Genomic DNA, 14,853 nt, shown 5'->3' with positions numbered 1-14,853 from the left:
AAAAAAGGTCGCACCAGAACAATTAATTGCACTCGCACAAATGCGCCCAATTATATTTCGAGGGCGCAGATTAAATTTCGGGAGCATATGCGAACGAAACGGTCGCAATTTCGAGCCCTGCATATCCTGATGCAGACACACGCACACACACACACACACACACACAGACGCAGATGCACATGCACCAGCGGGAGCGGCACCCTTTCTCCAGACCAATGCCGTCCCCCCTGCAGCTGCCCAGATGAGAGCCGGCCCCCAGCTGAGACCCGGGCCGCTGGCGGAGCTTCTCCGGCCCGACCGGAACCCGTGGAGGCCCGACGCCGGCCCGGCACCGGCGGGTCCCTCAGCGCCGTGACGCGGAGCAGGGCCGCGCGGCGGGTGCGCTATCCAGCTCTGGCCTGGGGGGACCCGCGGGAGAGCCAAACGCGTCGCGACAGGCCGCACGCACACCGCCAGGCGGGAGAGTTCTCAGCTCCCTCACAGCCACGGGGCGCAACCTACCGCCGCGCAGAAATGAGAACTTTCCCCCCGCTGCGCCCGCTCCTGCTCCCCCCAGCAACGCTGGGGCACGCCAGGGCCTGGCGGAACCAGCCGCCCCTCAGGCTGTGTGTAACCGCGCCGCGGTGCAGCGCACGCACCGCCAACCCGCCGTGACCCCCTCACGGTAAGAGCGCCAAACCGGCTCGGTCTGCAGGCACTTCCTTTCTTACACCTCAGACCTGCTTCAGGCTGCAAATAAAACTAAGAGGGTTTTTAAAATCGGTGCTGACCACCAAAAACAGTACTGGCTACGATGAAAGCTCACCCCCTGCTGTCTGATGAGAATTAATTCAGCGATTAATGCTGTTATTTAGAGTACTCTTATACTCTGATGTAATGAACACCATCACATCCCTATGTGCGTGTTGTCTGACTCAAATTAGACTCAAATAAGGTCAAAGACAGGAATTTGACTGAAAGTGCTCTCTTTTATGAAAATCATGTTTTGTTCAGTTTTGTTCAGAAATAACAGACTTAATATGGGAAAAAGAAACATGGTACATTTCGAGTGAGGCACATTCTTTTAAGGCTTCTCCCCCAATTTCCTCCCCAGTTCGAAAAGTCATATCCGGCCAGGTTCATGCCGCAATCTGGGCAGCAGAAGCGGGAGACAGCAGACGAGCTCGCGCTCTCGTCCAGAGCACATGACACCGGCGGCCGAGCTCGCAAAGACACGAGCTGGAGGAAAACACGTCACGTTCAGCTTTGGCAAGCAGACCGCGGGCACCCGACTGGCCAGCAGGGGCCGCTAGGGAGCAATGAGCCGCAGATCCCCAGCCAACCGAACCCTCCTTAACCCTGGGCGACACTACGGCTAATTACGCGCCACCTCCAGTCGCAGATGGCCCTGGCAGTGTAGGGAATCAGCCTGGACTACAGGACCCACCAAAAACACTACAACGGCACCTTAACAGGATGAGCCACCCAGCAGCCCAGGAGCTTGAAACGTTTAAGCTTTCGTACCGGGCTCAGCCTGGACGATGGCAGTCGAAGGGTTAACCCTGCCAGCCACAGCAGAGCCGTTATTGGCTGAGAGAAGCTGACATTCCGCCCGGCACCTCGGCGCTGATAAGACTGACACCTGTCCAGATAGCCACGGCGCGTCCGCCCTTAAAACCTGCCCCTGCGCAGGCAGCGCCTCCGAAAGGAAAGGTCCTCCCCTCCCCGTACCCCCGACTGCCCCCAACCGAATCACCCTGCTGACAGGAACCCTCTCGAAGCACAGACAGCGCTCGCTAGCATCAGTCTCCCTGCGACGGGCCGCGGCGGCTGCCGCCCGAGCCGCTGTCTCCCTCTTTAATGAGCGCCACGCGTGATCCCCGCTGGAGCCGCGCAGGCCTGAGCGCGGGCGTGAGCAAACAGAGACAGCGGCCGCCCCGCCTTCATCGCTTAAATACCGCTATTACATAAACGGCCGTGCGGGGGCTGGGCCAGAGGAGAAGGCTCGCTCTCTCTCTCTCTCTCGCTCTCTCTCTCTCACTATCTCTCTCTCTCTCACTCTCTCCCTTTCTCTCTCTCACTCTCTCTCTCTCCCTTTCTCTCTCTCTCACTCACTCTCTCTCTCCCTCTCTCTCTCTCCCCTCTCTCTCTCTCTCTCTCTCTCACTCTCTCTCTCTCTCTCTCTCTCTCCCTTTCTCTCTCTAATGCTGCTAGGGATTTGGTTTCGCTTCCGTACAGCGAGAGCAGCGTGGCCCTGTGGAACAGTGCACATGGATGTCAGTGCTTCGGCTGGGGTGTCGGACGCATGTGCGTTTGCTTCCACAGCTGAGATGATACAAATGAAACTGAAAGAGCAGAAAGGTTCAGCTCAACCAAGAAGAATAAGACATAAATGTTCTGATTTACAATAGCGTATACTCTGACAGACGAAAACCTGTAACACATTTGCATTGCATCTCCTTATTAACCGCTTAAGTGCAGGGAAACCAGCTGCCCTTGCGTCTCTTCAGGGCAAGGGGCTGCAGATCCATGTTCCATATAAAGGATGACACCACGCGGAGGAACAGACTCTTTTCCCCACTGAAAGAAAAAACAACTACAGCTCTTGTCAGATGACGTGCGCTCCTAATAACAAAAAAAACCAGGAAGACCAAACGCCACACGTTTCGAAACGGCCTAACCGACCGCGAACGCTCTGAGATCAGTGCTGAAACACTGTCAGACTGTTACAGGGCTCGATCTGCTTCCTGGCAGAAGAGCGGCGCTGCACGCTGTCACAGCTCGACCGGGAATGCCTGACCGTTCAGGGCTGTTATAGACAAGCGGCTGCGCTGCGTGACAGATACGACCCGGGGCTGCGAGCGGTAAGAGGAACCCCCACGCGCTCGCTTCCAGCGGCAGCGTGCGCAACGTTCCGCCTCGTGGGCCCGCTGTCAGGGCGTGACGAGGCCGCGGCGCGCCCCTCCCGCTCCCACCCACAAAGGCTACAGGATGTCTGGGAGCCGGAAAAACCGCCGACGGGTCCAGAGCCCGCGGATAAAAGGCGGCCGGGCCGGCTGGCAGCGAGCCTGCTGGAGGAGATGCGAGCGTGCCTGGAGCCCCCAGCACACACTGCTCAAATGGGAGCTCTCTCTGGAGTCCTCTGGTGCAAGGAGCAACAACAAAAAACACACACACGTGCACACACACACGCACACACAGACACAACCACAACACACACACCACACACCCGTACACACACAACACACACTACACACACTACACACACTACACATACACACACACACACACACGCACACGCACGCACGCACACAACACACACATACACACACACACACACCACACACACACAGCACACACACACACAACACACACCACACACAACACACACAGCACCACCCAACGCACACACACACACACAACGCACACAACTACACTACACACACACCACACACACACACACGCACCACACACACACACCACAACACACACCACACACTACACACACACACACACACGACACACACACAACATGCACACAACACACACACATACACCACACAACACACACACACACATGCACAACACACACATCATATAATATAATATACAGTACAACAAGAAACACTATGCACACAGGCGAACAGCACACGACGCACCCACCACACATGCTCCATACCACCACAGCACGTAACACACACCGCAGCACCTCGCAGCTCCGCAACAAACTGAGCAGACGCAGGCATCTGCGCCGCACAAACACGCCCTGCAAACACTATATGTTGAATGGGCAAGGGCTGCAATTACACAGATAAAGGCTTGTCAGGGCCACGGTGAACGGAGCGTCGCTGATCTCGGGAAGGCAGAAAACCGCCGCGACGTCGCAGCTCCGCAACCGAAACTGGAGCAGACGGCGGGGCTCTGGGCGCCGCCTGCGCTCCGTGACAGCTTTGGGGAATCGGGCAAGGGGGCCGTTCCACAGATCAAAGCGTCAGGGGCGTCACGGTGAAACAGACGTCGCTGATCTGAGGGCTTCTCGGACGCCGCGAATTAAGACTTTAATACGCAAAGCCGATTCGATGCGTGAAGCGTCGCGTTGTCTGACTGCAGACAGGGGTCCGGATTTCACGTTTTAACGTCTCTTGTCCAACGCTTGCTTGTATTACACGCGCCGTCCTAACACAGGGAAATCTGAGAGCCAACCCCTCGGATAATTAGCCTGATTTATTTGTCCGCGCCCCCCCAACTCCTGGCTTTCAGAAGTACGGAAGCGGCAGCAAACAGCTCTTTAATCTATCGAGAGGGAAAAGTTGTTTGTCTGACATTAATGATGTGTAGCACTCGAGCTTTAGGCTCTGAATAAAGAACTGGCAATGACAGCGAGCACGCAGATAAAGGTCTTATGACTCGCTGGTCTTTACACAGAACCACCAGCACAGCGGCAGAAACAAGGAGCATAATTCAACTCACACACGCAAAGCAGCAAGGGGGCGCGCACACACACACACACACACACACACAAAGCTCACAGACACACCTCAGCAATGTGCGTGCACACACACACACACAAAGCACACAGACACACCTCAGCAATGTGCGTGCACACACATACAGACACACACACACACACACACAAAGCACACAGACACACCTCAGCAATGTGTGTGCACACACATACACACATACAACACACACACACACACACACGCGCACACACACACACACACAACGCACACACACAGCAGCACGCAGGCACACACACACCTCAGCAATGTGCGTCCACACACACACACACACACTCACATAGCAACAGGTAGGCACACACATACCAGCATCCACACATACTGAGACATACACACCCACCTATAGATACCAGCATGCACACACGCACACACACCGCATACACAACAGCATGCGCACCTACACACAGGCACGTAGTGATTCTGGTAGCAGAGGGGGAGCAAAGTGAATGCCCTTTTCTGAGCCTCCCCGCAGGAGCAGTTAACCAAAAACACAGCAGTGGCAGACAAACAGGAAGTGTGTAAAGAAAAATATTCCAGCCTACCTGTCCACAAATACACAAGCAAGCTGAGCAGCCAGGCATAAAGCAGACCTGTTGTCATAACACTGATATGTACAGTGTATACACCAAAGACAGGAGATCTTAGATACTGACATAGCATAATGAAAAAACGGCCTGACTACCAACAGGTCTTGAACATTCATTGAAAATGCAACAGCAGTGTACCCAAAACTGCATCACCCTACTAAGTTTCTTCACATGTGTTTAACAATAATACAATGGGGCTGTCTAAAACAGAGCTTCGTGCAATCTGTCGCGTGGAAGTTAAGGAATTACATCGTTCCAGCCGCCACACATGGAATTAATTTCCTACTTAAACCAAGTTCACAAGTCATTTCACAACGAAAGAGTCGCCCCCATGACACAAACACAAACACACAAACACAAACACACCCATAGTCCTGCTCTGTGGATGGTCACTGCTAGAGCTTAAGCTAGTCCAATTTATAGCAGAAATTATGAACACGACAGGGCTGTTTGTGGCCTGAAATTCCCCAGCATTCACTGCCTCTAAGTGCATATTAAAGTCACATTCTGACTCGACTTCATTGACCTATTCCAGAAGATTCTCTGTTCTGGCACCGGCTTGTCATATGCAGAGTGGTTCCAGTCAACCAAGGGCAATAACTGATCATGGTGCTGCCATTTTATACTAAATATTTTCAATAAAAAAATGTATTTTGATTCTGGAGTCAGCACAGGATAAACCACTGAGATTGATTTTTAAAAAACCACTTTGAGTGTCCTGCAGGCCAGACACTTCTTGGTCTAAATGCCCTCTAGTTTGACTGTTGCAGGCACATGAATCGTGGTCCACAAGCCAGGACCTTACCCTCCAGGGTGAATCACACCCCTGTGGTTCTGCAGGCTGGCTCTGCACCTGATGGGGATGGGTGGGGCCTGTGCTCTTTTGAAGGATGTCGCCAGTGCGTGAACTCACCAAAGTACATGAGCCACCAGGCCTGAAAAGTACACAGTCCTCCCTCTTGGTGGTCCTCACCCTGACAGACAGACAGACAGACAGACAGCATTAAATCAATGTCTGATGTGCTCTGAACTCATGACCCTGCCTTACCATAAGTAACATTAAGTAGTTTATCCAACAAAATGGTGGCTGTGATTGGCAAATACCTACTGGCTACACTTCACTGGGATCCCAGTGGAAGCAACCAAAAAGTACCCACCAATCACTGTCAGCATTGTTTTACAGGCTACCAAAACACTCCCCGATTGGTGGAGCTTCTCTGTTTTTCTACAAGCAAGGTGCTGCCGCCATGCCTTATCCATATTTTTACCATGCCTGCTTTTCCCCCAGTCCAGTGTGAAGATGGCGGAGCTGCACTCACTCACCATGACGTACGCGATGCTGTCAAAGAGAGCGGCCACCGTCAGGCTGAGGATCATCTTCTGCGAGCAGCAACAGGGGGGAGGGGACAGAGTCAAGCTTAAAACATCCGAAATACGAGGACAAAAATGCAGGATAATCCACATGAGGCACACCCTTACGTAATTAAAACATCCCTTTACCCATATATGGAAATCGTGCTTACTAGCATTCCTCATCAGTCATTTTTCGTGACAATGGAAGGCTGCTCTGTGTGTGCGTTCTCATCTCACCTACACATACCAATGACATCATGTCATAATCTCGACCTACTTGCGCAATAAAAAAACTTGTACTGGAAATGTACAATATATTGTCATTTGTACTGGGAAATGTACGGAACAATGCGTGGAAATATACTGCAATTCATTGCTGTTTTGGTCTCACTCAGATCTGAACATAACCAACGAAAGGTAATATTAATTTAAAAAAACGACAATATATTGGCCTGTGTTGAAAACATACAGTATTCGGTGTATGTCCATATTAGATTTTTCATTCATGTCTTACTGTGCAGCCTCCAAAACAGGGAAATCCAAATCTGGAGGTACCTAAAAGTGCGACTCATGCAATGTTGAGGCTCACCCAGGCAATTTCCCATACACCAAAACACTACACAAGCAGTAGTATGTCCCTTATTGGAACACGCACAAACACACATGTACACACGCACGCACAACACAGACACACACACACACACACAAGCAACAGTATGCAAGCAACACACATCACGCATGCACATGCAAATGCATATCTACTACCGAAGAACAAAATAAAAAACAAACAACACGAAAAAACAATATTTGTGGCAACACGCATTTAGAAGACCACGGCACAAGAGTTCACTCAGGAGCTGCGCCTTCTCAGAAACGGGGAGGAGGGGGAAAACCTGCGGAGGACGTGCCAAATTATGAGGAATGTCCCGTTGATGGGAAACAGAATGTGCACAGAGCCCGATCCTGAGGCACATAACTCAACACCTCGCATACCCTGCATACTGTGGCGACAGGGGCGTTCAGGCTACGGGCCAGGTGTCACTCAAATTACATTACAGGTATTTAGCAGACGCTCTTATCCAGAGCGACTTACACAACTTTTTTTACATAGCACTTTACATTGTATCCATTTATACAGCTGGATATATACTGAAGCAATGCAGGTTAAGTACCTTGCTCAAGGGTACAACGGCAGTGTCCTTACCCGGGAATCGAACCTGCGACCTTTCGGTTACGAGCCCAGTTCCTTACCCACTGTGCTACCCTCCGTCCTTTATGGAATGTTGGTCGAGTGCGTTTATCGCCCTGCGTGCTAACCACTCTATCGCAGCTCTGTGCTTCACGCACAACACAGGCCCCGGCAGCGTGCTTATCGTTGTTGTGCCAAATACGCCATGTAATCGGGCTCGGAGAAAGAAAGAAAGATGGAGAGAGAGAAACGGAAAAGGCGGACGCGGGGGCAACGGACGGAAACGAAACGAAGAGAAGCGAGAGAAGCGGGAGACAGATGGGGAGAGCGAGCGAGGGAGAACGAAACGGCTCAGAAATTAAAAAAGAGAAAAAGAGAGAGAAAAAGATAGCGAAAGAACGAATGACATGAAGATCAAAACTCGCCTCGCAAAACGAACCTGCCCCAAGCAATGAGGAGGTGGGGGGGAAGGGGTGGGGAGGGGGAGGGGGGGTGTGTTATGGCTCTCGGCGAAACCGCCGCACCTGCAGGATTGGCATCCCCCCCCCCCCGCGCGGCAGCCTGACCGCTGGAGGTGGAGAACGCAGGGGCGGCGCTCGGCCCCAGAAACAGGCTGACATGCTCGGAATGCGCGAGGCGCGGCGGGCGATGATGCAATCTCCGGGCCCGCCAGCTGGACTCAGGCTCCCGGGGTGGGCGGGGGCTGGCAGGGGGGAGAATACTAATGCCAAGAGCTGGAGGCAGGGGGTGGGGGGTCAAAAAACAGGAGAAAAGGGGGCACGAGAAAGAGCCAAAGTCGCATTCGCCAACGCAAAGCGGCCCGCGGTGGAAGAAAAGCGCGGGCAGAGAACTCCCATCAGCCCGTGCGCAGAAACGCGGCCGTGCCCCTTTCCCTCGCAGACAGCCGCGCGCGTTCACCGCGCCTCCCCAAAAAGGAGAACGACCCTGTTCACCCCCCCCCGCCCCCCCATGACTCTGTCCCACTGCTCACAGATCTTTACTGCGAGCGCCAGCTTTCTGTAGCTTTTATTTGCCTTCGACAAACAGCCCCTCCAGTATAACAAGGAGAAGGCCCGACTGCTCCCAAAGGCCACCGAGCCACCGGCAGCCTGCCGTACTCCAGTTTACAGACCGCAGTACAGGCCCCCCAGACACACGTCCTCAAGCTTCTCCCTGATAAAGACCTGCACAGGTTACTCATCTCTTTACAATGCACACCGACTGCATTTCTAAGCGTTAGCCTTCAGAAAGACTGTCACAGGCGCTGATTGGGCAGGACAGCCCGGGGTAAAGAGGGGGACTCCCTTAGCCAAAGCACACTGCCACTGAGCTGCTGCTCCTGTATGCAGAGCGAACGCTCTCCGTCCCCTCCTCGCAGTATTTAAACATCTGTGACGTGAGTAGACAGCGAATAAAAAAAACTAATTAGCTTTTAATTAAACAGAGAAAGAAATTATTTACTCGAGCTTCAAATCCACTGATTGCGATCAGCAGGGTCGTATCGGCATTCTAACCGCCCCCCCCCCCGCCCCCCCTCGCACTCAGTCACTCTCTTCCCCCCTCTCTCTAACTCAGTCACTCTCTTCTCCCCTCTCTCACTCAATCACTCTCTTCTCCCCTCTCTCACTCAGTCACTCTCTTCCCCCCCCTCACTCAGTCACTCTCTTCCCCCTCTCTCACTCAGTCACTCTCTTCTCCCCTCTCTCACTCAGTCACTCTCTTCTCCTCTCTCTCACTCTCTCCTCCCTCTCTCTCATCAGTCACTCTCTTCCCCCCCTCTCTCACTCAGTCACTCTCTTCCCCCCTCTCACTCAGTCACTCTCTGCCCCCTCTCTCTCACTCAGTCACTCTCTTCCCCCCTCTCCTCACTCAGTCACTCTCTTCCCCCTCTCTCTCACTCAGTCACACTCTTCCCCCCTCTCTCTCACTCAGTCACTCTCTTCCCCTCTCTCTACTCAGTCACTCTCTTCCCCCTCTCTACTCAGTCACTCTCTTCCCCCTCTCTCACTCAGTCACTCTCTGCCCCCTCTCACTCACTCAGTCACTCTCTTCCCCTCTCTCACTCAGTCACACTCTTCCCCCCTCTCTCTCACTCAGTCACACTCTTCCCCCCCCCTCACTCAGTCACTCTCTTCCCCCCTCTCTCTCACTCAGTCACTCTCTTCCCCTCTCTCTCTCTCAGCCACCCTTCCCCCCTCTCTCACTCAGTCACTCTCTTCCCCCTCTCTCTCTCAGTCTCTCTTCCCCCTCTCTCTCACTCATCACTCTCTTCCCCCCTCTCTTCACTCAGTCACTCTCTCCCCCCTCTCACTCCATCTCTCTATATCTCGCAGCAGGTATTTTTTGGAGATGAGGATGTTCAGGTGTGACCTGTACTTTCACAAGACTCGAAACTGTAAGACCAGAACCAATAATAGGGGGGGGGGGGGGGGCAGTAAAGCCTGTCTTTCCGCACCAGGGCAGGAGCAAATTTAAACATACGTGCGGTGAAACCCCGCCACCGCGGAACGATGCTGCTCCCCTCCTCCCTCGTAGGGGTCGGAGGATTTCCTCTCTTCTTTCTCCCCCTCCCTTCTCCTTTCCTTTTCTCCTCCTCTACGGGAGAGAGGGGGGGGGCCAGACAGCGGGCCGCTCGCCCCCGCCTCTAAACGTGGCCGGAGGCCGAACCCCCAGCTCCAGCTCCAAAGCCAGCAGATCTCACACAGACAACGTGCTGGCCAGTCTTTCGGCTCTCCCTCCTGTTTTTTTCCTCAAATCAATTTTATTGGGTTTCCCCCCCCCTTTTCACCATCCTAAAAAAACCTTTAAAATACCCCCTGTGCCTGGCGGGAGAGGGATCCTCTTTTCCAGCGGAGAGCAAACGCTCTAAACGCGGTCTGAGCGCCGGCCCCCGGGGGTGCCGTTCGCCTTGGCGGTCTTTCCGCTAAAGACAACATCGCTCGCGCTCTCCTTCTGCCTCTCGTCCGTCCGAGGGAACCCTGAGCTCGGATTGGCCGACAGAGCCCCGCGCGGGGCCAATGAGAGCCGGCTTCGCCGCCGTGCCACGTGCGACAGGCTTGTGGGCTCTCTCCCCCCTTCAGTGGGGGGTGGGGGGGGTTGAGGGGAGGGTCCCAGCTCAGTGTTCAGAATCAGAATGAGCTCACACGTTTTCGTCTGCGCGCTCCTCACAGCACGGCCTGTGAATACAGCTGGGCGGTCCACACTGGGAGAAAAAAGGGAACAACAGGTTTGTTTTGCAAGACGTCTTTTTTTATTTTTAAAATTTCCGCAAGCGTGTCCGGAAAGCGTCAAAAAACAAAGCCTAATCACGGCCGCGGTACAACACGGCTCCACAACAACTCACAGCTTGCTCAAATGTTCCGTTTCTTTCTCTACCACCCCCCTCTCTCTCTCTCTCTCTCTCTCTGGCAGTCACACAATCAACCACAGGACAAAAGAGACAGAGGGAGGAGGCCTGGCAGTCACACTCCTCTCTCTCTCTCTCTCTCTCTCCAGCTCTCTCGTTCTCCAGTGTGTCTCCACTCCCTCCGTCTCCTGCGTCTCCTCCTCGCTCCGTCCATCACATTACATTACATTACAGGCATTTAGCAGACGCTCTTATCCAGAGCGACTTACACAACTTTTACATAGCATTTTTACATTGTATCCATTTATACAGCTGGATATATATACTGAAGCAATGCAGGTTAAGTACCTTGCTCAAGGGTACAACGGCAGTGTCCTTACCCGGGAATCGAACCTGCAACCTTTCGGTTACGAGCCCAGCTCCTTACCCACTGTGCCACACTCCGTCCTCATATGACATCAGGGCCTTTAAATTAGCGCTGCGCTCTCTGGCCGCAGACGCGGAGGGCGGCGGCCTCGGCCCCGGGCCTCGCCCACCCAAACGAGGGCCTCCTCTGGTGAAACCACAGCCGCGCACCGTCCGGCGGGCCCTCACCGGGACCCGCGCTCACAGAGCGTCTCAGAGCAGGAGCGCTGACCTCGGATCAGTTCGGACATTCGGCTCACGGCGGATCAGATCAGGACGTGAGCGGGGGAATCCTGATCCTAGATCAGCACTCCGGGTGAGATGCTGTACGAATACGGATCCTCTTTGGCCTTTCGGTTCATATGGGTAAACAAAAATCTATTTGGTCTTTCAGTTCGTAATGATAAGGTAAAGATACGGACAGGGGAATCCTGATCTTAGATCAGTACTCCCACTCTAAGACACCTCATGAATAGGAGCCCTGATCTAAGATCAGTTTGGCCTTTCAGTTCGTAATGATAAGGTAAAGATACGGACAGGGGAATCCTGATCTTAGATCAGCACTCCGACTCTAAGACACCTCATGAATAGGAGCCCTGATCTCAGATCAGTTTGGCCTTTCAGTTCGTAATGATAAGGTAAAGATACGGACAGGGGAATCCTGATCTTAGATCAGCACTCCAACTCTAAGACACCTCATGAATAGGGGCCCTGATCTAAGATCAGTTTGGCCTTTCAGTTCGTAATGATAAGGTAAAGATAAGGGACAGGGGAATCCTGATCTTAGATCAGCACTCCGACTCTAAGACACCTTGTGAATAGGAGCCCTGATCTCAGATCAGTTTGGCCTTTCGGTTCGTAATGATAAGGTAAAGATACGGACAGGGGAATCCTGATCTTAGATCAGCACTCCAACTCTAAGACACCTCATGAATAGGAGCCCTGATCTAAGATCAGTTAGGCCTTTCAGTTTGTAATGATAAGGTAAAGATAAGGGACAGGGGAATCCTGATCTTAGATCAGCACTCCCACTCCGAGGCACTTCACAAGGACTGAGATCACACTTCTGTTCTGAGTCCATAACTGTCATCCAGTACAGATGGCCCTCATGATTACAGGAAATCTGACAGTGTGAAGCATTACTGGGCTTTTCTATTTGAGGATACGCCCGAAGAAGAACAGGCAGAAATTTAATTAAAGTAGATTTCACACCAGCGTTTGGACTGAGCCTCCGCACGCACAGTTCTAAACGCAGGCGACTTGCCAGGATTCGACGCAGAGGATGAGGTATCCTTCAAGACCAAATTCAGACGTGGTGACAGATTCCCTCTGGGACGCAGGAAAAAATAACAAGCCAAAGGAAGCCAAACGGCCTGCTCGCATCATTATATTTCCCTCCGGCGCTAACACATCTTACGCGCTTATGTTCCAGGTTGTGCACGTTGTCTTTGTTCTGAAAACTGTCGTTACTTCACTAAATAAGTTCCACACACGGTTATATATGCTAAATATCCTAAATAAACATAGGCTAACTGCTTATTTCCCCATCAGAACCTTCTGAGGAAACCACGGAAGCAGGGCCACTCCAGGGCGAGCGAGTCAGCGGAGGAGAAGCGTGCTGAAAGCGCGCGGCATGTGCGTAGCCTACGCTGCCTTAGCGCACCGCAGCGCGCTTTCACATTACCGCCGCTCTGCTGATGCTACTGCGCTCAGACCACGCACGCTGCAGAGCAGGCTGCTCTTCGCCCGTCCGTCAGAACAAAGGCCCGTGGGACTGCGCGTCGGTGCGGCGCTTCTGAACTGCGAGACGGGAACCACCGGAGGGTCACGGGGGAGTGGTCGAGGTGGGTCACGGGGGAGTGGTCTAGTTGGGTCACGGGGGAGTGGTCTAGGTGGGTCAGAGGGGAATGGTCTAGGTGGGTCATGGGGGAGTGGTCGAGATTAGTCACGGGGGATTGGTCAAGGTGGGTCGGGGGAGTGGTCTTGGCGGGTCACGGGGGAATGGTCAAGGTGGGTCACGGGGGATTGGTCGTGGTGGGTCGGGGGGAGTGGTCTAGGTGGGTCACGGGGGAGTGGTCGAGGTTAGTCACGGGGGATTGGTCAAGGTGGGTCAGAGGGGAGTGGTCTAGGTGGGTCACGGGGGAGTGGTCGAGGTTAGTCACGGGGAAGTGGTCTAGATGGGTCACAGGGGAGTGATCTAGGTGGGTCACGGGGGAGTGGTCTAGTTGGGTCACGGGGAGTGGTCTAGGTGGGTCACGGGGGAGTGGTCTAGTTGGGTCACGGGGGAGTGGTCTAGGTGGGTCACGGGGGAGTGGTCTAGTTGGGTCACGGGGGAGTGGTCAAGGTGGGTCACGGGGGAGTGGTCTAGTTGGGTCACGGGGGAGTGGTCAAGGTGGGTCACGGGGGAGTGGTCTAGGTGGGTCACGGGGGAGTGGTCTAGGTGGGTCACGGGGGAGTGGTCAAGGTGGGTCATGGGGGAGTGGTCTAGGTGGGTCGTGACGATGAATACACAACACGCATTGGCACAGAAGTCATATTAAATTCTGCTCCTGTGCGTGTAAGTGTTTTGACATCACTGTAATTATAAGTCTGAACATTATGTTAGGGTGCTTTTTAATAAGGGGTAAGTCAAAACGCGCTTAACCCTTGACTGGGAATTGGACAGGGACGCTTTAAGAGGTCTAAGCTCAAGACGTTCAGCGTGCTGATATTGGACGTTCAGGCACAGCACGCCTAATCTGTCTCGCTTTCCCTCCCCACTCTTACTGTGGCCGTATTTACAGCCTGGCTTCCACTCAGTCATCCCTTATCTCTCCATCTCTCCCTCTTTCCCTCTCTCACTCCGTCTGTGATATGAGCCGTCGCTCTGACAGACACGAACGCCTCCAGCGGCCGGTTGGTCAGGAGGCCGTTCGGCCTGAGACTCCTCCTCGGGGGGGGGGCAGAGCGGCTGGCGTGGGCGCGGTCTGGGGCCTCCAGGCCGCGCGTCTCACGGAGCTCACGCACCGGGGAGCCACGCCCGCTAACGGCACGAAGGGCCGAGATATGACACCATGACTGCCGGACACGCACATAGCGCAACGTCAGAGCGGCTCATCGCTTCCCCACACTGCACAGCAGTGGCCTCCAACCCTGGTCCTGGAGAGCTGCAGGGTCTGCTGGTTTTTGGTGTGTTTCAGCATGAGTGAGTAATTTAAGTCATCAGTTGACTAAAGAGTCCACACACCTTGTTCTCAATGCCTTAATTGGCTGCTGATTGAAAGGAAACCACAAATACCTGCAGACGCTGCAGTTTTCTCAGACTGGAGGTTGACACCCCTGCTGTAGAAGAATGCCATGCTGCTGTTATCCCATGAACCCCTGTGTAAGCACTAGAGCAGTGGTCTCCAGCAGTGGTCTCCAACCCTGGTCCTGGATAGCTACAGGGTCTGCTGGTTTTTGTTTTCACCTTAAAATCAGCACCCGATTGAG

General features: G+C 53.6%; 1 protein-coding gene across 3 annotated transcripts in view; it reads right to left on the bottom strand.

Moving 5' to 3' along the window:
• The window catches only part of si:dkey-100n23.5, a 124,426-nt gene that overhangs the window by 81,882 nt on the left and 27,691 nt on the right, over positions 1-14,853 (bottom strand). For all 3 annotated transcript variants that reach the window (XM_064327119.1, XM_064327118.1, XM_064327117.1), the window contains 2 exons: positions 6,413-6,469; positions 6,003-6,063 (listed from right to left, as the gene is read on the bottom strand). In XM_064327119.1, coding sequence (XP_064183189.1) covers positions 6,003-6,063; positions 6,413-6,469 — 118 coding nt within the window. The remainder of the gene's footprint in view (positions 1-6,002; positions 6,064-6,412; positions 6,470-14,853) is intronic.

This window comes from Anguilla rostrata, chromosome 3, assembly GCF_018555375.3.
Source record: "Anguilla rostrata isolate EN2019 chromosome 3, ASM1855537v3, whole genome shotgun sequence".
NCBI classification, from domain to species: domain Eukaryota; kingdom Metazoa; phylum Chordata; class Actinopteri; order Anguilliformes; family Anguillidae; genus Anguilla; species Anguilla rostrata.
The sequence above is the reverse complement of the archived record's forward strand: the minus strand, read 5'-3'. Positions and strand labels throughout refer to the sequence as shown.